Source organism: Aquarana catesbeiana, linkage group LG01, assembly GCF_042186555.1.
Source record: "Aquarana catesbeiana isolate 2022-GZ linkage group LG01, ASM4218655v1, whole genome shotgun sequence".
Taxonomy (NCBI): Eukaryota; Metazoa; Chordata; class Amphibia; order Anura; family Ranidae; genus Aquarana; species Aquarana catesbeiana.
In genome coordinates this window covers 261,001,890-261,027,890 of record NC_133324.1, presented here as the reverse complement: position 1 = coordinate 261,027,890, position 26,001 = coordinate 261,001,890, and the positions used below count along the sequence as shown (strand labels likewise).

General features: G+C 47.0%; 1 protein-coding gene across 23 annotated transcripts in view; it reads left to right on the top strand.

The window, feature by feature from the left end:
- Positions 1 to 26,001, top strand: part of RIMBP2 (RIMS binding protein 2) — an 883,237-nt gene that overhangs the window by 741,048 nt on the left and 116,188 nt on the right. For all 23 annotated transcript variants that reach the window (XM_073628097.1, XM_073628121.1, XM_073628271.1 and 20 more), the window contains 2 exons: positions 17,252 to 17,403; positions 19,432 to 19,905. In XM_073628097.1, the coding sequence (XP_073484198.1) occupies positions 17,252 to 17,403; positions 19,432 to 19,905 (626 nt within the window). The remainder of the gene's footprint in view (positions 1 to 17,251; positions 17,404 to 19,431; positions 19,906 to 26,001) is intronic.

Here is a 26,001-nt window from a genome sequence, read left to right as displayed (position 1 = left end):
TTCTTATGCCTTTACCCATTCCTAAGAAACCTTTAGCCCTCAATAAGTCCTCTCGTCCTCTCCCTACCTCGGTTTCGGTCTCTGAGGATAATGTTAAGTAGGAGGTTAGTCAAGTTCTCGATTCCCGGTGCCGTAGAGGCATTCTTCAGTACCTCATACATTGGGAAGGGTTTGGTCCTGAGGAGAGGTCTTGGATCACTGCATCTGAGATCTTTACGCCTCGTCTGTTGAGGAGGTTTCATCTGGAGTTTCCCTTTAAGCCAGGGCCCAGGCGGGGGAGGGGGAGGCCTCATAAGAGGGGGGTACTGTCATGGGTATGCAATAGAGTTTTCTGTCAGCTTACCTGTCTCCATGTGTTCATCTCTAAAAGCCAGCTGCCTCTCACCTGACTGGTTTTATAACCTCTCCTCTAAGCACGGTCTCACCCCAGGCCCTATCAGGGAACCCTATATTAACATGTGCACTGCAAGCCAGCAGTACTGATCAACCATTGTTTGTTAGCCTCTGTGTGTACTTGCTGTGTTTCCTTTGTCTGATTCCTGTTACCGACTTTGGCCTGTTCTCGACTCTCCGTTTGCTTGTTACCCTGACCTTTGGCGTGTTATGTTTATCCTTGTCTGCTAGTCGCCCTGACCTTTGGCTTACCCCTTACTTGTCTGCTAGTCGCCCTGACCTTTGGCTTACCCCTTACTTCCCTGTCGTTCCAGCCTGCTGCCTCCTTCTTCTTCTCCTGTAGTCTATGGTGAGTGTGAGCTGTGAGACCCTGGGGGCCGCGACCTGGAGCCAGACTGCAGCACAGTCCATCCTCACCACTAGAGGCTCTGGTGAACACCAGCTGGCTCTTAGACTCCGCGCCCTGGGGAATCTATGCTCTAGCTCCCATTGGGATCCATGTTAGTTATCCTGTAGACCTGCTTCCTGAACCTTCCTGGATTCAATCCACAGCAGTCAGTCCTAGGGTCCACTACCTTAGCGGTGCACTTCCGACTCCTACAGAGTGCATCTGTCACCTGGTCTCAGGTGACCTGACAGTTTGATGTGCCGCTGCCCGAAGATGATCCGTTGCAGGGCTTAGTTCGCAGACTTGAGACCCAGGAATCGCATCAGACCCAAGTGATGCGATTCCTTCAGGATTTGGCATCCCGTTTTGAACAGGTTAAGGCCTCATTAGGACCCCCGGTTCAACAACCTCAACCGCTATCTGATGCTGCACCTATCGCACCAGTCGCAGCTACACATTTATTACAACTACCAGCTCCGGCCCGTTTCTCTGGGGACTCCAAGGCTTGCAGGGGGTTCCTTAGCCAGTGCACAATTCATTTTGAACTTCAGCCCCAAAACTTCCTGTCCGATTGGGCGAAAGTAGCCTATATTATATCCCTCCTGTCCGGCGAGGCGCTAGCTTGGGCTGCCCCTCTGTGGGAATTGAATGATCCAGTGGTTTCTAGCCTGTCTGATTTCTTGAAACTTTTTCAGAATATCTTTGAGGAACCGGGTCGTGTCTCCTCAGCGGCTAGCGCTCTTTTACGTCTCCGTCAAGAGTCCGCTTCTGTGGGACAGTATGCTCTTCAGTTCCGTATCCTCACAGCTGAATTGAGCTGGAATAATGAGGCCCTAGTTGCAACCTTTTTACATGGCCTCTCTAATAGAGTGAAGGATGAATTAGCAGGAAGATCCCTTCCTGCTGATCTGGACGGTGTCATCACTTTGTGTAACCAGATCGATATTCGCTTTCAGGAGAGGGCCCTGGAAAAAAGACGCCAGCACTCCCCGTTCCTTAGGCAGCTTGAGCTCCCAGTCCCTTCTCTTCGATCCGAGGAGCACCCCCTGCCCGCTGAGGAACCTATGCAGCTGGGCTGGACCAAGTTGTCTCCTGAAGAACGCGCTAGGCGCAGAACTCTGGGCCTGTGCCTCTATTGTGGGGCCAAAGGTCATTTTCGTGACACTTGTTCTCTTCATCCGGAAAAATGATCGGGGCTAATACATCTGGAAGGTGGAGTATTAGACCCTGAAGTATCACCTTCACCTTCTTGTCTTCTTCTTTCTGTGTTCCTTCATGTCAGCGCTTCCTCTCGTTCAGTCTCGGCACATCTGGATTCTGGAGCTGCTGGCAATTTCATGGATTGGGAAACTGCATCTTCCATGAGACTTACCCTTTTGCTCCTTTCAACGCCATTGGTGGTCTTGGCGATTGATGGCACTGTTCTTCCAGGGGGTCCTATCCGCTTCCAGACCCTTCCTGTTAAGATGTCGGTAGGGACACTCCACTAGGAGTGAATATCCTTCCTTGTCTTACCTTAGGCTTCATCTCCTATCATATTAGGTCTTCTTTGGTTACGGTTCCATTCTCCACACATTGACTGGACTGCTGGACGGATCCTGGCTTGGGGTTCCTCCTGTTCCTCTTCCTGCCTACTCAAGGTTACCCCAAAAGAGAAACTTCCTGTTGCCACCATCCCAGTATCTTCTGCTCTTCCCGCTGCATATAGCGATTTCTGCAATGTCTCCTGCAATGGTCGGGCTGAGGCACTCTCTGGGTCATGTGGCACTCTGGATGAGGAGCCCACCTGTGAACTTGAGCCGATCATTCATTCCAGTTTGCATGGTCATTTACCTTTGCCTGTTCCTGGACCTCCTTGGACGCACACCCAGGCTGACTCGTCTACCAGTTCCACAGTCGCTACGCCCTGTGATGCGATTCTGGTGGTCGCTGCACCTGGCAATTCTGTTCAGTCGGCCTATGCCCAGTGAAGCTATCTGTGACACATTACTTTCTAACCAACCTGGTCTCAGGGATCCACTGACTTCTGCCCAGTCTGATGACCCTGTGCTGGATATCCAGCTCATCTTTAAGGGTCTGGGGGACCCTGCTCAGACTCCTGATGGTCTTCTTATGCCTTTACCCATTCCTAAGAAACCTTTAGCCCTCAATAAGTCCTCTCGTCCTCTCCCTACCTCGGTTTCGGTCTCTGAGGATAATGTTAAGTAGGAGGTTAGTCAAGTTCTCGATTCCCGGTGCCGTAGAGGCATTCTTCAGTACCTCATACATTGGGAAGGGTTTGGTCCTGAGGAGAGGTCTTGGATCACTGCATCTGAGATCTTTACGCCTCGTCTGTTGAGGAGGTTTCATCTGGAGTTTCCCTTTAAGCCAGGGCCCAGGCGGGGGAGGGGGAGGCCTCATAAGAGGGGGGTACTGTCATGGGTATGCAATAGAGTTTTCTGTCAGCTTACCTGTCTCCATGTGTTCATCTCTAAAAGCCAGCTGCCTCTCACCTGACTGGTTTTATAACCTCTCCTCTAAGCACGGTCTCACCCCAGGCCCTATCAGGGAACCCTATATTAACATGTGCACTGCAAGCCAGCAGTACTGATCAACCATTGTTTGTTAGCCTCTGTGTGTACTTGCTGTGTTTCCTTTGTCTGATTCCTGTTACCGACTTTGGCCTGTTCTCGACTCTCCGTTTGCTTGTTACCCTGACCTTTGGCGTGTTATGTTTATCCTTGTCTGCTAGTCGCCCTGACCTTTGGCTTACCCCTTACTTGTCTGCTAGTCGCCCTGACCTTTGGCTTACCCCTTACTTCCCTGTCGTTCCAGCCTGCTGCCTCCTTCTTCTTCTCCTGTAGTCTACAGTGAGTGTGAGCTGTGAGAGCCTGGGGGCCGCGACCTGGAACCAGACTGCAGCACAGACCATCCTCACCACTAGAGGCTCTGGTGAACACCCGCTGGCTCTTAGAATCTATGCTCTAGCTCCCACTGGGATCCATGTTAGTTATCCTGTAGACCTGCTTCCTGAACCTTCCTGGGTTCAATCCACAGCAGTCAGTCCTAGGGTCCACTACCTTAGCGGTGAACTTCCGACTCCTACAGAGTGCATCTGTCACCTGGTCTCTGGTGACCTGACAGGGAGCCTGGAGCGCATGTGGAACGCACGCTGCATTCCGGCTTCCCTTACCTGATTAGCATTGTGCTTTTCTTTCAGTTCTCCCACATTTTGGATGGGAAACCACTGACTTTTATCTATTACAATAAACATATATTTTTAACTACTACACTATGGGAGTCCCCCCTTTTCTTCTTATGAGGACTCAGTTCTGAACGCTGGGAGTGATTTTTTGGAAGGTGCTGACCAGTGTGATCCCTCACCTGTGGAGACAGCTGGTGGATCCCGACAGACCTACAGACGGAACTTTGGGAGAGCCTAGGAGGAAGCCTACCCACAACCAAACACCTATGCCTATTACCCATGTAGGGGTGACAACATTTGGTGAGTGGGGACACAACGGGGGGAGCACCTTAAGTCACCTTATCTTCTGAGCACCAAAGTCACCCAAAAGGATCATAACCGGTCATTTTGGAATTACACTCCTGTGATATACATCTTATTCCCTGGAACTTTATATTGTTATTTATTTTTATCTTCATATTTATATATTTTTTATATTATTTTTATACTTCATTATTTTTGTTTTTTCATGCACAATCTGTATGGGACTTGGTTCATATTTTCATCTATATATATTTTTTATATACCCCTGCTCCGGGACTTCTTGACATATTATTGAATTCTTGCCCACTATAATGTATATATAAATTTTTTTGGTATGTTATCCTGGAGGTTTTACCTATATTAGTACCTTCTATTTATATGTATGATGTTAGTTCACATTTTTGGTTCACTAGATATGGATATATACTACACATTTTTCTTAGTTTGACGTAATAGACATATCAGCTTTTATGGGCACATAGGTACCCCCTTTTTCCCTCTCACTCAGCACGGTTTTTGTCACATTACACTTTCATATCCACTACTGACGGTATATTTATACATACCTAGTCCTAACAAGCATAGGTTTTTGCCTCCTGGTGGGAGGGCACTCACTTTTAACTTTGTCTACACCATATCGTACAATAAGGTAGCGCCACTTACCCCATTTTTTCTTTCACTTTCTGTAAGTTCACTTGGGAACCTAATAGGGGGGCTGTAACCCTTAATTATCCTGAGCGCAGAGTATACCATATATTTGTTTGGAAAGGTACATAAGTGCCTGGTATTGAAGTGGTTAAGATTATGATTTGGGTTGATTTTATTTTTTGAGTCAATATTAGAAATTTCTTGGGTAAGCTCATCAAGACGCTGCGTCCTCCTTTTCATTGCCATGGAACTCAGCTGAATCAGAATTCCCTAAATAAAAGTCTTGTGTGCCATCCAAAGCATAGATGACTGGGAGACCGATCTGGAGTTATGGAGGAAGAAGTCTATAAGGTGTTGCCGGATTTTTTCAGCATATGGGGATGTTTGTAAAACGTGAGCATTGGCTCCCCAAAGTTTGGCGAGGTTGTAAGCAGAGGAGGAGGTGATAGTGATACTCACTGTTGCATGATCCGACCATGAGATGGTGTCAATAGCAGAGTTAGGAATGCACTGTAGTAACCATTTATCTACTAAAAAATTGTCTATTCAGGAATACGAGTTGTGGGGGGCGGAGAAGAAGGTATAGTCTTTCTCCGTCGTATGGCGGCATCGCCAAACATCATGTAGGTCATGAGTTCGGAGGAAGTTCAACATGGATGAGGAGTGCCTGGGGGATGGGTTGGAAGTGTCTAGAGACTGGTCAAGTGCTATATTGAAGTCCCCACAAATGATCAGAGAGACTTGCCTGTGCTTGTTGATTTTCTTCATCACTTTATAAAGAAAGTGAATGTGGTGCAAATTTGGGGCAAACAGGCATGCCAGGGTGTATTTAGATCCTGCAATGGTACAAATAAAAATTATGTACCTGCGGTTGGGGTCAGAGAATTTTTCATGCAGTAAGAAGTCTATTGAATTATTGATGGCCACTAGGACTTGTGGGAAGTTTTTTTGTGATGATGAAGAGGGCTGGTGGATTCTTTAAAGTGGGTCTCTTGTACACAGATGATGTTGCAGTGTGATTTTTGCTCTCTGTCAAAGAGATGCCCTTTTCGCAGGGTGGTGTAAACCCTTCATATTTAGTGTCAAAATTTGAATCGGCATTTAAGAAGATGTTGTGGTGTTGACAGATCCGAGTAAGGGGCCGATCCTGGCCATCAGTGTCACCTTATCAGTGCCCATCAATGCAGCCTATCAGTGCCCATCAGTGCAGCCTATCAGTGCCCATCAGTGTAGCCTTATCAGCCTACATCAATGAAGGAGAAAAATTACCTGTTTGCAAAATGTATTAACAAAATATAAAACGGTTTTGGATTTTTTTTTTTTAAATCTGCCTTTTTGAATTTTTTTAACAAAACATAAAAAACCCAGAGGTGATCAAATACCACCAAAAGAAAGCTCTATTTGTGGGAAAAAAAATGATAAAAATTTAATTTGGGTACAGTGTTGTATGACTGCGCAATTGTCATTCAAAGAGTGACAGCGCTAAAAGATGAAAATTGGTCTGGGCAGGAGGGGGGTTTAGGTGCCCAGTAAGCAAGTGGTTAAACCAGGGGGGCGGTATTTTGTCAGGATGATTGCGAGCTCCAGAATGGGGGGGCCTGGATGGGTATGATGCCCCATTCCCCAAGCAGGAAAAGGCCTTTTTCCAGGGAGGTGATAGTGAATGACGATCCATTGCATTCGACGATTGGCTTAGTGGGGTGTTTCCCTTTGTAAGCTATGATATTGTTGCGTAGTGTTTTAGTGATTGTATGTAGCTGCCTGCAGAGATCCAGGGTATGTTTAGCGAGATCCGCATAGATCTGTATGTTTGCATAAGGTTCCCCAGAGAACGTGATGTTCTCAGTATTAGTTCCTTAATGGAGAAGTGCACCCTTATGAGTACGTCTCTGGGGACTTCATCGGGCAGGAAAGAAGGTTTGGTTATGCGATGAATACGATCAATAGTGAGGTCCAGAGGAGGAAGTTTAGGCAATAGCGAGTGGAAAAAGTCTTTAGCATAATGTATGAGATCATGCAATAGCTGGGGGAAACCTAGAACTCACCCCTTTGTCTGCAGCTGCAGTGTCCAGCCTTATACTAGCCTTGGCTGGGCTTGCACATGGAGGACTCTGCAAGGAAAAATAACTTCTGGGAGAGGATCTCCCATCACAGCCATTGGCCCAGGTCTGGAAGTTCTGAATAGTGGCTGTCACATGGTGTGGAGGAGGGGGCCGGAGAGCCAGTTACATCTTGGCCTGCCCCACCTGAGGGCCGATGGAACTATGTTGTTAGTTTTTTGGGCCTACTGTTCCCCTGCCGTTTCCTTTAAATGGCCGGGAGGTAGCTGGTGTTAGTTAGGATCTGTTCAGGTCGCAGGTATTCTGGTGCGGTGCTCTATGTGCATTTCAGGCACTGTTTTTCTCCCTTTGGGCCAGCAATCAGTGCGACCTATCAGTGCCCAAAATTGCCACCTATCAATGCCCACCAGTGGTGCCAATCAGTGCCACCTAGCAGTGCTGCCCATCAGTGTCACGTACCAGTCCCCATCAGTGCCAGCTATCAGTGCCAGCTATCAGTGCCACCTGTTAGTGCCCTTCAGTGCCACCTATCAATGCCCTTCAGTGGCGCCCATCAGTGCCACCCATCAGTGCCACCTCTCAGTGCCCACCAGTGCCACCTATCAGTGCCCATCAGTGTCACCTTATCAGTGCCCATCAATGCAGCCTAGCAGTGCCCATCAGTGTAGCCTTATCAGCCTACATCAAAGAAGGAGAAAAATTACCTGTTTGCAAAATGTATTAACAAAATATAAAACGGTTTTGGATTTTTTTTTTTTTAAATCTGCCTTTTTGAATTTTTTTAACAAAACATAAAAAACCCAGAGGTGATCAAATACCACCAACAGAAAGCTCTATTTGTGGGAAAAAAATGATAAAAATTTAATTTGGGTACAGTGTTGTATGACTGCGCAATTGTCATTCAAAGAGTGACAGCGCTAAAAGATGAAAATTGGTCTGGGCAGGAGGGGGGTTTAGGTGCCCAGTAAGCAAGTGGTTAAACCAGGGGGGCGGTATTTTGTCAGGATGATTGCGAGCTCCAGAATGGGGGGGCCTGGATGGGTATGGTGCCCCATTCCCCAAGCAGGAAAAGGCCTTTTTCCAGGGAGGTGATAGTGAATGACGATCCATTGCATTCGACGATCAGCTTAGTGGGGTGTTTCCCTTTGTAAGCTATGATATTGTTGCGTAGTGTTTTAGTGATTGTATGTAGCTGCCTGCAGAGATCCAGGGTATGTTTAGCGAGATCCGCATAGATCTGTATGTTTGCATAAGGTTCCCCAGAGAATGTGATGTTCTCAGTATTAGTTCCTTAATGGAGAAGTGCACCCTTATGAGTACGTCTCTGGGGACTTCATCGGGCAGGAAAGAAGGTTTGGTTATGCGATGAATACGATCAATAGTGAGGTCCAGAGGAGGAAGTTTAGGCAATAGCGAGTGGAAAAAGTCTTTAGCATAATGTATGAGATCATGCAATAGCTGGGGGAAACCTAGAACTCACCCCTTTGTCTGCAGCTGCAGTGTCCAGCCTTATACTGGCCTTGGCTGGGCTTGCACATGGAGGACTCTGCAAGGAAAAATAACTTCTGGGAGAGGATCTCCCATCACAGCCATTGGCCCAGGTCTGGAAGTTCTGAATAGTGGCTGTCACATGGTGTGGTGGAGGGGGCCGGAGAGCCAGTGCCATCTTGGCCTGCCCCACCTGAGGGCCGATGGAAGTATTTTGTTAGTTTTTTGGGCCTACTGTTCCCCTGCCGTTTCCTTTAAATGGCCGGGAGGTAGCTGGTGTTAGTTAGGATCTGTTCAGGTCGCAGGTATTCTGGTGCGGTGCTCTATGTGCATTTCAGGCACTGTTTTTCTCCCTTTGGGCCCTGAAGCTCAAGGCTCAAGCTGCCATCCGCAGCACACTAGCCATGCCCCCCACAAGCTAGGTTATTGAACATCCATATGAACTGGTATAGACCATTCATTCAGAGGCAATGCATGCTTTTATCTCCCAAGGAATCTGTTGGCAAGTTCTCTGTGGTTAAGCTGCATGTCATATATTTTCCATACAGATGGAAGCAGTACCTGAATCTACCTTTATATAATTCACCTATAAACTCCTGCACGATAACACACAGATTGGGAGATGAAAGGGAAACATTGTACACCAATCTGACTCTATAACTTTGAGTACTGTCCATCTAACACTTGGGCTTCCTGAAAGAAAAAGGGAGAATGTTGTTCAATCACTCCAAAATCGAATATTAAAAGTAAACAAATTTTGAACTGCTTTCGAACAACATTTGTCAAGGTGTTGCGTGTACAGAGATTTTTAAACAAAATTTTGTACGAAAATCTACTAATGTATAGCCAGCTTAAGATGTTTATATACAGTGCCTTGAAAAGTATTCACCCCCTTGGCTTTTTACCTATTTTGTTACATTATAGCCTTTAGTTCAATGTTTTTTCAATCTTATTTATATGTGATAGATCAGAACACAATATTCTAAGTTAGTGAAGTAAAATTAGAAAAACATATACATAAAACTATTTTTCAGAAATAAAAAAATGATAATTGGCATGTGCGTATGTATTCACCCGCTTTGTTATGAAGTCCATAAAAAGCTCTGGTGCCAATTACCTTCAGAAGTCACATAATTACTGAAATGATGTCCACCTGTTTGCAATCTAAGTATCACATGATCTGTCATTACATATACACACCTTTTTGAAAGGCCCCATAGGCTGCAACACCTAAGCAAGAGGCACCACTAACCAAACACTGCCATGAAGACCAAGGAACTCTCCAAACAAGTAAAGGACAATGTTGTTGAGAGGTACAAGTCAGGGTTAGGTTATAAAAAATATCCAAATATTTGATGATCCCTAGGAGCACCATCAAATCTATCATAACCAAATGGAGAGTCCCGGAGCCATACAGCAGAGCTATAGGTGCAGGGACGGCATGACAGTGCTGGACAGCACAGTTGCCGTTTTAAGGTAGCTTCCCCTTTTAGAAAAGGGGAGGGGGAGTTAGCCTTGTGGAGGAAAAAGTAGGAGAGAGGGAAAGTGACGTCAGTCACAGAACGGTGGAGGAAGAGATTACACAGCACCCTCACTGCTCTGCATCTCCTTCCCATAGACAGCTAATGGCGGCGATGGAGGGGTTTCTCCAGCAGTTGAGAGCGGCAGTTGCCACTCTGGGCGTGGACTGGCTGCAGGCACAGCTAGCGGCGATGGCGGCAGACAGCGGAACGGACCCCAGTGGGGGGGCGGCGACACCACGTGCACGGCGGTTCCGGCCGCCAGAGAGATTCAGCCCAGCAGCAGGCCCCAGCGGGTCACAGAGGAAGCGACAGCCAGCAGGAGGGGACGAACAGCGGCCCTCTGGATCGCAGGGGAGCAGGAAGGGGGAGGTGAGGGGAACCCGGCGCAGAGGCAATGTCCGTGGGGGAAGAGAGCCCAGCATAACCCACGGCCCCTCCCCCCTGCACGTCGCAGATGTACTGAGAGGACAGATGGGTCTGTGGGGAGGAGCGGAGTGGACAAGGGACACAGGAACGGGGCATCACACAGAGTGAGACAGCGAGGTCAACAGGGTCGGCCAGCAACGCCAGACAGTCCAGGAGAGGTAGCGGGAGGAGTGCTGGGTCAGGGGTGAGTGCGGGAGACAGCCAGCGGGGCAGTGCACAACAAAGTCGCAGAAGCCTGTCACGGGAGGCACAGACCGGGTCTGGCGGGACGGCGGTGAGAGAAGGACGAGCACAACACCACAGACCCACAACACCCAGGTCTAACACCTCTGGGGTGCCAGTGGCTGTCGTCGACAACGAGATCGACAGCAAGAGATCGGAAGGGGAACTGTCTGGATCAGACAGAAGTGTGGAGCGTGAAAACCCGGCGTCGGTGGTTCCAGGAGTGGCGGCTGATGGGCCCAGTCCTGGGCAGCCCGGTGAGTGTGACTCTTCCTTATCTATTTCCACCTTATTGCATAATTTGTTGGGACAGAGTAGGCAGAGCAGGCAGGTGGGTCCTAGGGAGACACCTGGTGTGGTGAGTTCAGGAGCCAACCCAGCACCACCCCCAGAGGCGCCCCCAGTCGGGGAATGGGGGGTTCAGGGAACTACTGTCAGGCTTGAAAGAGTTAATACAACGGGTGGAGGCTGGGAATACAGCCGGTCCGGAGCGTGCTTGGGCGCCGGCCCAAAAATATCCGCCAGCGGGGGGCCCCACAGGTGCCATGGGCACGTCGCCCATTGCCATTGCGGGTGCGACTGGGGCTGTCGGCGAGTCTTCCAGCCCAGCAACTAGCATGGCGGCTCTTGCAGAACAAAAAAAAGTGGGTGATAAAAAGGTGGAGTCGGTTAGGTTGGCGGATTCCGCAAGGAGCGAAGTGTACGTATGCTTTGAGGGTCCCCTAGGGCCTCATCTTAAAGCAGAAGTCAGGGGAAAAATTTGGAAAGGGGAATTACTGGAGATATTCACGTTATTGCCTTTGGAAAAGTTCAATCTGGACAGATTGAAGCCTGTTGACGGCAAGAAGGAAGATGAGGAGAAGAGGAGATACCGGTTAATTCCGCGTACCTTTCAAAATTGGCTGCAGGCCTTTGCTATTTTAGCGAGCGTGGTAGGAGAAAAGGCCCCCGAACACTGCTCAGCGCTGTTCGTTTACTTGGAAGCCATTAGTGAGGCACATAGGACTTATGGAGGCATGGCCTGGCTACGGTACGATTAGCAATTTCGGCAACAGATGGCTGTACGGCCGACACTACGCTGGGACCATAAGGATATAAGTCTCTGGATGAAGCTGATGACCGCGGCGCGGGCCCCGAATCTGTTTTTTCAGGCAGAGGTCGGAGGTTCAACAGCCCCAGGACGACCGACCAACAAAAAATGGGAGTTTTGCTGGCAGTTCAACAAGGGCACATGCAAATACGGGGTTAGCCGTCGATTCAAACATTCGTGTTTCGGCTGCGGGGGATCACTTGCGCTGTCTAAGTGCTTTAAAAAAGGAAAGAGCCGTGCCGGAGATCCTGCAAACAAGAGGGAGGACGCCGGTGCGGGTGGAAAGGATGCTACCTTTCCTCAGTAGATACCCCGACCGGGTGGTGGCAAACATCTTGCAGGCAGGTTATACCAATGGTTTCAGAATACCTTGTTAATAGGCGATTGTTCCACCGGAGGCTAAGAATTTACGGTCAGCACTGCTGCACCCAGCAGTGGTCTCCAAAAAATTGGGGAAGGAGGTTATGCTGGGGCGCATGGCGGGCCCCTTTCCAGAGGTGCCAATCTCTGGTTTGGTGGTCTCTCCGCTGGGCGTAGTTCCCAAAAAAGAGCCTCACAAGTTTAGACTTATCCACCACCTTTCATTTCCGAAAGGCGGGTTGGTTAATGACGCTATTGCACCGGAGGAGTGTGCGGTAACGTACACCTCTTTTGATGCAGCGGTTTCCTGGGTGAGGAGATACGGTCAGGGGTCTTTGATGGCCAAGTCAGACATTGAGGCGGCTTTCCGGTTGCTGCCGGTGCATCCGGACAGCTTTCGGCTGCTCGGTTGTACATGGAATTGGGCATATTACGTTGACCGTTGCTTGCCGATGGGATGCTTGATATCATGTGCCCTATTCGAAATGTTCAGCTCATTCTTGGAATGGGCAGTTCGGGATGTGTCAGGTATCAATTCAGTCATTCATTATTTGAATGATTTTTTATGTATAGGCCCGGCTGGGTCTAATATCTGCGCAGTCCTGTTAGGGAAGTTACAACACCTGGCGGATCGATTTGGGATGCCACTAGCGTCGGAAAAGACGGAAGGACCAACGGCGTTGATTACATTTTTGGGAATTGAGATAGACTCGGCGTTTGCCGAGGGACAAATTGGACAAGTTGAAGGAGGAGGTGCGTGGGACCATTGGAGTACGGAAATTACAATTACGCCAACTACAATCCCTGCTGGGCAAGCTAAATTTTGCTTGTCGCATAATTCCGATGGGTAGGATTTTTTGTAGCCGGCTGGCCGGCCGGCCGGGTGTACAAGCTCCTACCCATTTTGTGAGTCTCAGCAGAGAACACAGAGAGGATTTACGGGTGTGGCAGCAGTTCCTGGAGTCATTTAATGGGCGGGCTCTTTGGATGTCAGGCCCCATCAGTAATTGTGACCTGGAACTGTTCACAGATGCGGCGGGTTCTACAGGATTGGGGCTTTCTGTAAAGGACAGTGGTGTGCAGCCAGATGGCCTTTAACATGGCAGAAGGCCGGGTTCTTGCAGAACCTGATGCTGTTGGAACTGTTTCCAATTGTTGTGGCCATGGAAATTTGGGGTGAAGCCTTTCGCAACTCCGTTTTAATTGCGACAATCTGGGTGTGGTGCAAGTGGTGAATCGGCTGACAGCGGCATCCATGCCGGTAGTCAGGCTTTTGAGACATTTGGTCCTCCTCTGCTTGCAAGTGAATGCATTCATATTTGCTGTGCATTTACTGGGCATTGACAGCACTTTGGCCGACTCTTTGTCTCGTTTTCAGTGGGACAGGTACCGGAAGTTGGCGCCAGAGGTGGAACAACACACGGTCGCCTGTCCCGACTGGATGTGGAATATTGCCATGGGACCGCAGCAAAGTGGATCAAGCAATCAGTGAGTACGGCTACGTGGAATGCCTACTCAAAGGTATGGAGGGACTGGTTTGCTTGTTTGAATGAGCTAGGGATACCCTCAGGGGGGCCGGAAATAGCTCAGGCTGTACTCTTTTTTTATTACGCAAGGTTTGGAAAGAGGCAGCTGCCATCGATCGCGAATTGGCAGGTTTGGCCTTTCTTTTCAAATGGCAAGGGCAAAGGGATTACACAAAAGACTTTTGGGTACGACAGGCAGTAAAAGAATACAGGAAGGCACATAAGAGCAGGGATGGCAGGCGCCCAGTCTCATTTGAGATGTTACAAGTTTTACATGGTAGTTTGGAAAAGGTCTGCAGTTCCTGCTACGAATGTGTTTTATTTCGGGCAGCCTTTGCCTTGGCTTTCTTCGCAGCATTACGGATAAGCGAGTTGGTCAGTCCTTCTAAGAAGGTGGAAGGGGGATTATTATATCGGGAGGTTGAGCTTGTCCAGAAAACTATCAGGATTTGGATCAGGCGATCTAAAACTGATCAAGCTGGAAGGGGCAGACAGTTGGAGTTACACAAGATCGAGGAGTCCAGCATTTGCCCTGTTCGGGCGGTGTTGTCATTTCTGGACGTGCGACCGGTAGTCGGTGGGGTGTTTCTCGTTCATGAGGATGGTTCATATTTATCGAAGTTTCAGTTTACAGCGGTGTTTAAAAAATGCGGGGCACTAGGGGGATACGACCCGGACAGTTTTTCTTCCCATTCTTTTCGCATAGGGGCGGCCACGGAGGCAGCTAGGGCGGACCTTCGTCAGGAAGCCATTAAGCGCATAGGTCAGTGGGACTCGGACAGATTTAGATTGTACATTCGCCCACACATGTTAATAGTATGGGGGCAGCTATGTTGGATTGGTTTATATGGCACGGTTATGGGTGTTTATTTGTTTCTGTGTTGTTATTTTGTTCACAGGTCAAGAAGTAGGCCTAGTTTGGATTCTCGGACACTCCTACGTTTATTGGGGGCTAAGAGAGCAGATGTTCGGCAAAATGGCAGGCAGCTTCGCATCCCAAGACAGGTGGATCGGTGTCCAGGGCATGCGTTGGAACAGGGTATTGGGGGAAGTACATAGGTTCTCTCCCGTCTTGATAGGGCCCCCGATGTCCTGCTTTTACACCTGGGGGGCAATGATATGGGAGCCAGATCAATGAGAGATCTAATTCGGAACATAAAATGCGATTTTTTACGTCTTCGAGCGGCTTATCCGGGCATGATAATAGTATGGTCAGATATGGTGGGTAGATTATCATGGAGATGGGCATGGTCGGTGAAAAAGATTGATAGGGCTAGGAAAAAAGTTAACAAAGAGGTCAGTCGGTTTTTTATGAAACATGGGGGTTTAGCCATTCGCCACAGGGAACTGGAAGTAGATACCTGGAGGTATTTGCGGAGCGACGGGGTGCATCTCAACGAGGTAGGGATGGATTTATGGTCATCGGGCTTGCAGGATGGGATACAGCGAGGACTTAGGGTGTGGAGGTGCTCACAAGGGTAAGGGTTTACCCCTTGTGAGCTGTGGCTGTGTTTGTGTTGCTGGATTTTGAGCGACAATGGTTACATGTCTGAACATGTTGTACCCATCCATGGGATGGGAGTTATTTATGGTACCCATTCATTTGATGGGAGTTGGATTCAGGTTTTCAAGTTACGATGGGGTAACCTGGAAGGGGTAAAAGGTTAGGTCACTGGGAACATTTGGGTAATGTCTCCGAGTCAGGGGGTTGCCGACTGGAGGCCAAAAAGGGGAAGAGGTTGTTTACAGTGACCAAGGGTAGGGTTGTTTTTATATATTACCCCTTAAAAAGGTTTACCAAAAGTTATGGTTATTTATGTTAATTTATAGTTGTTAATAAATAGGCCATAAAGGCCACTTACTCCAAGAACCGGGTCGTATCATTTATAAGGTAAAATTTAAGGGGGTAGAATGGGGGTAATAGGCACCTAGCTGACTGGGCTTAAGTCCTACAAATGTCAAGAACATGGCACAACAGCAAGCCTGCCGCAAGATGGCCGCACACCAAAACCCATGGACCGGGCAGGGGGGGCATTAATCAGAGAGGCAGCACAGAGACCTAAGGTAACCCTGGAGGAGCTGCAGAGTTCCACAGCAGAGACTGGAGTATCTATATAAAGGACGACAATAAGCCGTATGCTCCATAGAGTTGGGCTTTATGGCAGAGTGGCCAGAAGAAAGATATTACTTTCAACAAAAAAAACAAAAGGCACGTTTTGAGTTTGCGAAAAGCCATGTGGGAGACTCCCAAAATGTATGGAGGAAGGTGCTCTGGTCTGATGAGACTAAAATTGAACTTTTTGACCATCAAAGAAAATGCTATGTCTGGCGCAAACCCAACACATCACATCACTCAAAGAACACCATCCCCACAGTAAAACATGGTGGTGGCAGCATCATGCTGTGGGGATGTTTTTCAGCAGTCGGGACTGGGAAACTGGTCAGAGTTGAAGGAAAGATGAATGGTGCTAAATACAGGAATATTCTTGAGCAAAACCTGTACCACTCTGTGTGTGATTTGAGGCTAAGATGGAGGTTCACCTTCCAGCAGGACAATGACCCCAAATACACTGCTAAAGCAATACTTGAGTGGTTTAAGGGGAAACATGTAAATGTGTTGGAATGGCCTAGTCAAAGCCCAGAGTTCAATTCAATAGAAAATCTCTGGTCAGACTTAAAGATCGCTGTTCACAAGCGCAAACCATCCAGCTTTGAAGGAACTGGAGCAGTTTTGCTAGGAGGAATAGGAGGAATGGGCAAAAATCCCAGTGGTAAGATGTGGCAAGCTCATAGACACTTATCCAAAGCGACTTGGAGCTGTGATAGCCACAAAAGGTGGCTCTACAAAGTATTGACTTTAGAGGGGGGTAAATAGTTATGCACATTGACTTTTTCTGTTGTTTTGTCCTATTTGTTGTTTGCTTCACAATAAAAAAAAAACAACATCTTCAAAGTTGTGGGCATGTTCTGTAAATTAAATGATGCAAATCCTTAAACAATCCATGTTAATTCCAGGTTGTGAGGCAACAAAACACGAAAAATGCCCAGGGGGGTGAATACGTTTGCAAGACACTGTATGTGTATTTCCGCTATATATTTGGTTGTTTGCCTGGGGTTTAGTTTTAATTAAGTATACATATCACGTATCAGGAATTTTTGAGAGGCCATTGTTTCGTTCTGCTCTCTTTCATAAACAGGACAGAGCTGATATACATTATCATGGCCAAAGGTATGTGGACATCCTCCGTATTGAGTTCAGATACACAAGAGCAGGTTCATAAAGAAATGGTTTGATGAGTTTAGAGGAACTCAGGTGACCTACACAACCCTGACCTCACACCCATCTGGGATGTACTGGAATGCTGATTGTGAGCCAGGTCTTTTTGTCCAACATATGTACCTGACTTCCTCTTTTGGCTGAATGAACACCTATTTCCACAGACACACTCCAGATTCTTGTGGAAAGCCTTCCCAGGAGAGTGCCTATGTTTTGGATTGGTTTGGAATGGATTTCCAACAAGCTAAAATAAGTGTGATGGTCTGGATTCCACAAACATTTGGCCATTTAGTGAATCAGTTTTTGGTGGACCTAGCCTTAATATATTTTTATTGCAGTAAAAGATGTTCCATTTAATGACAGGTCCCCCTGTTCCACCTGAAGATGTTTCTGTGCATCCTGGGCCTACGCCAGTTACGCTGCTAGTTACATGGAGACCACCAGTGCTGTCACCAACAGGAACCTCCAATGGAGCCAATGTCACTGGATTTTCTGTGTATGCAAGGGGACAAAAGGTAGGCTAATTGGTAAAGAAAAGAGAAATCTTTGCTATTACAGTTTTGCTTTCATGTATTATAAGAAGTTGCATGTATAGGCAGAACAATGTGGGCAAGACAGAACTGGTAAATGCCATTGAGTCATAGTTTTGTGTAACATTTGCCTTAAATGGCCAGTGTTGTAGTCTTTATCCAACCCTTGCCTTTGTTCAGTGTATATAAGAAGCTAATATAAGTAATAAATGCTGATAACAGATAGGTCCTGTTATTTTATCTATATCTGAAGCAGTAATACAGCCAGTTTCAGATTCCAGAAATCGATTACATGTGCTGCCCACCAGTCACCACATACCTCCTTATCAGAATTTAGAGTATTCCTATAGTCTTTTTTTTTTTGTATCATTTATACAGCAGAAAACACAGGAATCCAAAACCATCAGAGATGCATGAATCAAGCTTTATACTCTATATCTCAGTGATGCAATGATCCTATACATAGGAGCCATATTATAAGATGTATGCAGATCAGAATTATTATTGGGCCATCTCTGAACCAATTTGCTTATCCCAAAGTTTATATATTTACAAAACCTTTTAAAGCAAACCTTTCAAACATGAAGCAGGAAGAAAGTGTTTTAGACCAGATAAGATTAACACAGAACAAATAGCATGGTTTAAATCCCTGCTGCCATAGCAGTAATTAGAAGACGACTTGGTAGTTTTGACACTTTTATTTAGCCACATAGAAGCTCTTTTATTTTTGGGGCACTTGCCATTGCAAGGTGTGTGAAAGCTACAGACAGATGTTTAACAAGGCTGCATCCAGATTGATATTTTTAATTACCGTAGCATAAAACTTATTGAGAGAAAAGTCAATCCTGTTCAGGTTAGTCTTGTAAACTGCAATGGTTGTACTTCATGGCAGATTCTTTGCTTTATCTGCTCTGTAGATCTGCCTTTCTAAGCCAGCATTCTTGCAGTACTTTCTAGGGGTTCCTTGAGCAATGAACAACTTCTGCTTTCTAGATAAGTTAGCTCTGATAATTTCAGCTATCTATAAGCTATCTTTTCCTCCCACTGATCACCAATGTAAGTAGGTTTTTTTCCACCGACTACCAGTATAATGGGGCCTTTCACCAATGACCACCAATGTAAGGAGCATTCTTCCACTGACCACCAGTGTAATGGGGTGCTTGTCCACTGACTTTCTGTGTAAGGGGGCCCTTCTCCCACTTACTACCAGTTTAATTGAGCACTTCATTGACTGCACTTTTCTTGATGGCAGATAGCCTTAAAACAGAGTTCCAGTCCCCCAATTCGATTTTTTTTTTAAGATTCCACTCTATATGAAATCTTTAGATTTAGTGTTATTCATGTAGTCCTTTTTATTTATGTTTTAATTGAATAAAACTACCTGGATCTCGGAAGCTGGCAGGGTCCATCTCCACTGTGGGCATCTGAAGCCCTCTTCTATCTATTTCCGGGAATCGGTGCAGATGGCTACCCAGCATGCACCTCCCAATCTCACGCCTGTGCAGTAATGCCACCGCATGGCACTCCTTCCTCCTGAGTCCTGACACATTGCCATAGCGGCGTCGGCAAACGTCCCCATCATTCATCGCGAGATTCCGTCACTAGGCGATTCGCAAGGACTCCTGGGATATATGATACCTCTATCCCAGGAGCCCTTGTGAATTGCCTAGTGACTTAATTGCCTAGACGGGGACTGCCGGAAGTGCAGGAGAAATAAGATAATTAAAGGCATTTCCTTTTAAAAAAAAATAAAGAATGTCTAGTGTGAAAAAGATGCTCACAGGGGATACCATAGAGAGGAAGTGTAAAAAATGGGTGGAACTCCGCTTTAAAAAGTAAGGGGCACCAGTTATTCATGTCTCATTCAAATAGTGAGGCATATTAACAATGTGTTTTGTAATTGTATGATAATTTCCACAAATAAAGAGGGTGATAGCAGATACAATAGTAGGTAGTCAAAAACAATTTACTGTTTCTCGGTCTACTTCTTTCATTTTGTATGTGTAAATGTAGGTGGCAGAAGTGGTGTTCCCTGCTGCAGAAAACATGGTGGTGGATCTCCTAAAATTACTTAATCTAGATGCCAAGGAAGTTACAGTGAGAACCTTGTCAACACAAGGGGAATCTGATGACTCCCATATTGCTTATATTCCACCTGAACTACTGGTGCCTCCAACACTTCAACAACACACAAGGACTATGCCCAAATGCAAGCCATTATCAAGTGCTGGTGTACCAGATACCAAAGATGAACATATATGTCCTCACAGGAAAGTGGATGAGTCTTGGGAACACCATCATTCAGTATCCTCAATGCATGGACATACCTTGGAACCTCCAACATCAAATTTTCACAGTTCAGTTCATGGTAGAAGGTCACCTTCCCCACAAAGAATTCTACCGCAACCACAAGGTGCACCCATATCAAATACAATGGCCAAAGCAATGGCAAGAGAAGCAGCACAACGAGTTGCAGAGAGTAACAGGGTAATGTATGCACAATTTAAAATGTGTATTTCAAAGACAATTTGTTTGTCAAGTTGGTGTGTTACTGTTGTATTTTAATGAGAAGCTCTAATCAAAAAGCTAAATTTACTGTTGAAACACAATTATAGATATGGCTCCTACTGCTTGGTGTTATTTTTTTAAGCTAGTATGTTTCTCACTAGTGATGCTTAGTAAGAATAGCAAACACAATTTGCACCGTTGGAAAGATATCTCTCATGGGACTTTGTTGCAGCAATAAAAATCACACAATTAGAGTATACAGTATGTATAAAAAAATAGAAAATCTTTCTTAGACAATTAATTCAAAGTTAGCTGGTCTGTACAATTCACGTCTTACTCTGTAAAACATTCCTACTAAACACACAAGAACCAGGAATACATTTTAGTTAAATTAAATTGCATATCCACCAAATCAACCCTTTTATTAGTTAAATTAAATTGCATATCCACCAAATCAACCCTTTTATTTTAACTAAAATGTATTCCTGCTTGTGTGTTTAGTTGGAATGTTTTACAGAGTAATGCCCCGTACACACGGTCGGACTTTGTTCGGACATTCCGACAACAAAATCCTAGGATTTTTTCCGACCGATGTTGGCTCAAACTTGTCTTGCATACACACAGTCACACAAAGTTGTCAGAAAATCCGATCGTTCTAAACGCGGTGACGTAAAACACGTACGTCGGGACTATAAACGGGGCAGTGGCCAATAGCTTTCATCTCTTTATTTATTCTGAGCATGCGTGGCACTTTGTCCGTCGGATTTGTGTACACACGATCAGAATTTCCGACAACGGATTTTGTTGTCGGAAAATGTTATATCCTGCTCTCAAACTTTGTGTGTCGGAAAATCCGATGGAAAATGTGTGATGGAGCCTACACACGGTCGGAATTTCCGACAACAAGGTCCTATCACACATTTTCCCTTCGGAAAATCCGACCGTGTGTACGGGGCATAAGACGAGAATTGACCAGACAACTTTTAATTCATTGTCTAATAAAGATTTGCTATTTTTTTTTTTTTTTTTTACATATACTCCAATTGTGTGATTTCTATTGCTGCAACAAAGTCCCATGGGAGATATATTTCCAGTAGTTCACTAGGGATGGAGCAGCCATTTTCCCATGATATAATTGCTACTCTTTGATAAAATTTGCACTGTTTCAGTAAGTGTGTCAGTAAAGTCTGCAATGGAACATAACATTCTTCCATAGCCAACCTGAGGATTTGGCTGCAGACCCTGGAAAATTGTAAACCTTTTTATTCATCAAATAGCAATTTGCAATCACAAATGCAAAAAAGTGAAAAGGAAAAGCAAGGAATATGTTTTAAGCGCACAGGGGCCTGCATATACAGGCATTTATTTTAATGAAAAATTATTTCTTTCCATAAAAGTCAGTGGGAATGCAAAAACAGCTTAGACAGGGTGAAATTTAGATCAGGAGCAACTGAAAAGAAATTCAGACGTTTCTGATGTAAAATGCAAGCTGAATGAGCCTGGAAGCAATGCATTCTACACAGGCCCTTAAACATAAAACAGTTAGAAAACACAACTAATTATTTTTTCCCCTAATGCCGCGTACACACGGTCGGACTTTCCGGCATACTTGGTCCGGCGGACCAGAGTGTGCCGGACAATCCGCCCGTGTGTGGGCGGCGGCGGACTTTTCCGGCGGACTTCTTCCCAAAAGCCCGCCGGACCTAGATTTCAAACATGTTTGAAATCTTTCCGTCGGACTCAGTTTCGGGCGGAAAGTCCGCTCGTGTGTGTGCTGGTCCGACGGAAAGCCCGCTCATGTGTAGGCTGGTCCGACAGACCAAATACGACACGAGGGGATGGTATTGCATCTCGCGCTCGCTGCAATAGGAAAAACAAATCTTCCTATTGCGGCGAGCGCGGGGCATACCAGGCCCTTAGGTCTGGTATGGATTATAAAGGGGAACCCCGCTACGCCGAAAAAACGGCGTGGGGTCCCCCTAAAATCCATACCAGACCCCGATCCGAGCACGCAGCCTGGCCGGTAAGGAAAGGGGGTGGGGACGAGCGAGCGCCCCCCCCCCCCTCCTGAACCGTACCAGGCCGCATGCCCTCAACATGGGGGGTGGGTGCTTTGGGGGAGGGGGGCGCCCTGCGCCCCCCCCCCCCAAAGCACCTTGTCCCCATGTTGATGAGGACAAGGGCCTCTTCCCGACAACCCTGGCCGTTGGTTGTCGGGGTCTGCGGGCGGGGGCTTATCGGAATCTGGGAGCCCCCTTTAATAAGGGGGCCCCCAGATCCCGGCCCCCCACCCTATGTAAATGAGTATGGGGTACATGGTACCCCTACCCATTTACCTAGGAAAAAAGTGTAAGTAATAAAACACACTACACAGGTTTTTAAAATATTTTATTAAACAGCTCCGGGGGGGGGGTCTTCTTCCGGCTTCGGGGGTCCCTCCGCTTCATCTTCTCCCGGCGTCCGGTTGGTTCTTCTCCGCTCTCCGGCCTCTTCTCCCGGTGTCGCAGGTCTTCGGCCGGCCCCTCCGCTCTCTTCATGTAGCTCTATTGCGAGCGGAGGTCCGGACTTCTGGGCTTCTTGGCTTCTTGGCTTCTCTTCTCTTCTCTTCCCCCAGATGTTGACACGACGCTCTCTCCGGCTGGACTGGTCTCTGAGGGCTGCGTTGTGACTTATATAGGCGGAGACCCCGCCCCCATATGATGTCACAGTCCCTGGGCATGCTGGGACTGTGACGTTTTAGGGGCGTGGTCGACCACGCCCCCCCCGACCACGCCCCCTAAAACGTCACAGTCCCAGCATGCCCAGGGACTGTGACATCATATGGGGGCGGGGTCTCCGCCTATATAAGTCACAACGCAGCCCTCAGAGACCAGTCCAGCCGGAGAGAGCGTCGTGTCAACATCTGGGGGAAGAGAAGAGAAGAGAAGCCAAGAAGCCAAGAAGCCAAGAAGCCCAGAAGTCCGGACCTCCGCTCGCAATAGAGCTACATGAAGAGAGCGGAGGGGCCGGCCGAAGACCTGCGACACCGGGAGAAGAGGCCGGAGAGCGGAGAAGAACCAACCGGACGCCGGGAGAAGATGAAGCGGAGGGACCCCCGAAGCCGGAAGAAGACCCCCCCCCCCCGGAGCTGTTTAATAAAATATTTTAAAAACCTGTGTGGTGTGTTTTATTACTTACACTTTTTTCCTAGGTAAATGGGTAGGGGTACCATGTACCCCATACTCATTTACATAGGGTGGGGGGCCGGGATCTGGGGGCCCCCTTATTAAAGGGGGCTCCCAGATTCCGATAAGCCCCCGCCCGCAGACCCCGACAACCAACGGCCAGGGTTGTCGGGAAGAGGCCCTTGTCCTCATCAACATGGGGACAAGGTGCTTTGGGGGGGGGGCGCAGGGCGCCCCCCTCCCCCAAAGCACCCACCCCCCATGTTGAGGGCATGCGACCTGGTACGGTTCAGGAGGGGGGGGGCGCTCGCTCGTCCCCACCCCCTTTCCTGACCGGCCAGGCTGCGTGCTCGGATCGGGGTCTGGTATGGATTTTAGGGGGGACCCCACGCCGTTTTTTCGGCGTAGCGGGGTTCCCCTTTATAATCCATACCAGACCTAAGGGCCTGGTATGCCCCGCAAGGTGTCAATCTAGCCGATAAAAGCGGCAAGATTGACATCCTTTTCTAGTCCCGTCGCACCTGAGTCACGTTCAAAATGAACGGACTTGTCCGTGTGTGGGCAAGTCCGTTCATTCTGAAAGTCCGCCGGAACTCCGGCGAAAGTCCGTCGGAAAGACGGGCGGACTTAGCCCGCCGGAAAATCCCGGCGTGTGTGGGCAAGTCCGTTCGTTTTAAAGTCCGGCGCACCTGGCGGACAAAGTCCGTCGGAAAGTGTGCCGGACCAAGTAGGATAGAAAGTCCGCTCGTGTGTACGCGGCATAAGTCTTTGTATAGATGTGTAAAAAAAAAAAAATTTTTAGTTTTCTTTTGGGGAAATATATGTTGCACTTTAAATGACTCTAACCAACCCGGCTTTTACACATGTAAAATTGTAGAGGTAATGACTTAAAGGGAACTTGTACTGAGAGAAACACATTGGCTACCATTGCCTGGTTGTTTCTTTGCGATTGCAATTGTCTTGATTTTTAGACTTTTTTTGTGTTTTGATAGCTGGAAGGAGAATGTATACACAAATTTTCTGTTCAATATATATTTTTTAATTAATTTTCTATTTTTATCTAACTTTTATAAATGAGAAGTATGCCTCATGTTCTGGGAGGCAACAGAAGAAAATTAAAGTGATTGTAAAGGCAGAAGGTTTTTTATCCTAATGTATTCTATGCATTAAGATAAAAAGCCTTCTGTGTACAGTAGCCCCCCTCAGCCCCTTTAATACTTACCTGAGGTCCCTCTAGATCAGTGGTTCTCAACTCCTGTCCTCAGGACTGACTAACAGGCCAGATTTAAAGGAATTTCCTTGGGGAGATGCAAACTAGAATACTGCAATCACTGAGCAGCAAATGATATCACCTGTGATATATTTCAGTTATCTTGCACACCTGGACTGTTAGTGGGTCTCGATGACAGGAGTTGAGAACCACTGCTCTAGATCCAGCAATGTTGCAGGAGTGTCTTGGCTGCCCGCCGCTCGGGACTCCCCTCTTCATTGGCTGAGACAGCAGTGGAGCACCATTGGTATGGTAGGGATGGAAGGAAGGACTAGCGGGAAAAGAGAGTAGGAAAGGGGGGTAGAAAGAGTGTAAGTTCTCAACACCCAGGGGACCCACTCCTCCTCGCTCTCATAGAAGCAGAGACTCTGGATCAAAAGAAGGTGGCATGTAGGACTCAATCCATGGTTCTCAAATCTTACGATTTTTTTATTACAAAATTCATCACTTGGGAAACTCGGTGCTTAACTTCAGCAAAAGGGATGATTGGAGTACTCCAAGCATGCACTATGGCTCTCTTTGCTCCTGGGCAGATGTGCATAACTAGCCTAAATTGAGCGTTGGTGCATTCTTCATGCTGGTGATGTTGGAGTGATACAGCATTTGGTAAACTCTAATACAGAATCTACATACTTTAGGACAGTCTCACATATAAGACTAAAAGACACGTCTGCCTGGCAACCCAAAAAGCATTGAGGGGAGTGGATTGGTATTGCATACGATAGCCTCAAAGGAACAAGGTACCAGCACAGGAGGACCTTGTTTGCTTTCACAGCCAGTACATTAGAGGAACTTTTAGCCTCAGACAACCACATTCTAGCCAAATCTTCCTCTGGGGTATAAGTTTTTAAGTTCAACTTCCAATTTGATCACATAGGAGGGAAGGACAGTTGCTGCAATGCAGATAGTAAACCTAGACTCTGACCTGTCCTTTCGGCTCAAAACCAATTGCCATCAAAAGCTTGTAGACTTCACCTCCATATAATCTCAAAAATTCACCCCTTTTTAACTTGTGAAACCACCAAGCTACTCATTCACTCCCTTGTTATCTCTCGCCATGACTATTGCTATTCCCTTCTCATAGGCCCACCTCTCTATATGGCCATCCCCTCTTTAGTCTGTATTGAATGCTGCTACCAGACTCATCTACCTTACCAGTCGCTCAGTGTCTGCCATCCCTCTCTGCCAGTCCCTCCACTGGCTTCCGATTGCACAGTAAATTAAATTCAAAATACTAACAACAACATAGAAAGCCATCCACATTTCTGCCCCCGAGCTGCATCATCAATCTTGTCTCCAAATATCACCCAAACTGTGCTCTCCACTCCTCTCTAGACTCTCTGCTCTCAAGCTGTCTTGTCTCCTTCTCCCATGCTCATCTCCAGAGCCTCTCCCATCCTCTGGAACTCTCTACCTCAATTTGTCCAGCTATCCCCTACACTGGCAACCTTTAGGCGATCCCTGAAAACCCAACTCTTCAGGAAAGCTTATCACACCCCCAACTAACAACTGAACTTTTAACTCTTAAATAAAATTTGTTATTTTATTTAATTGTTATTTATTTGTAATCTTTATGAGCAAGGCCCTCTTAAGCCTGTTGTATTTTATTGCATTGTAACTGTACTGTCTCCCTTTAGATTG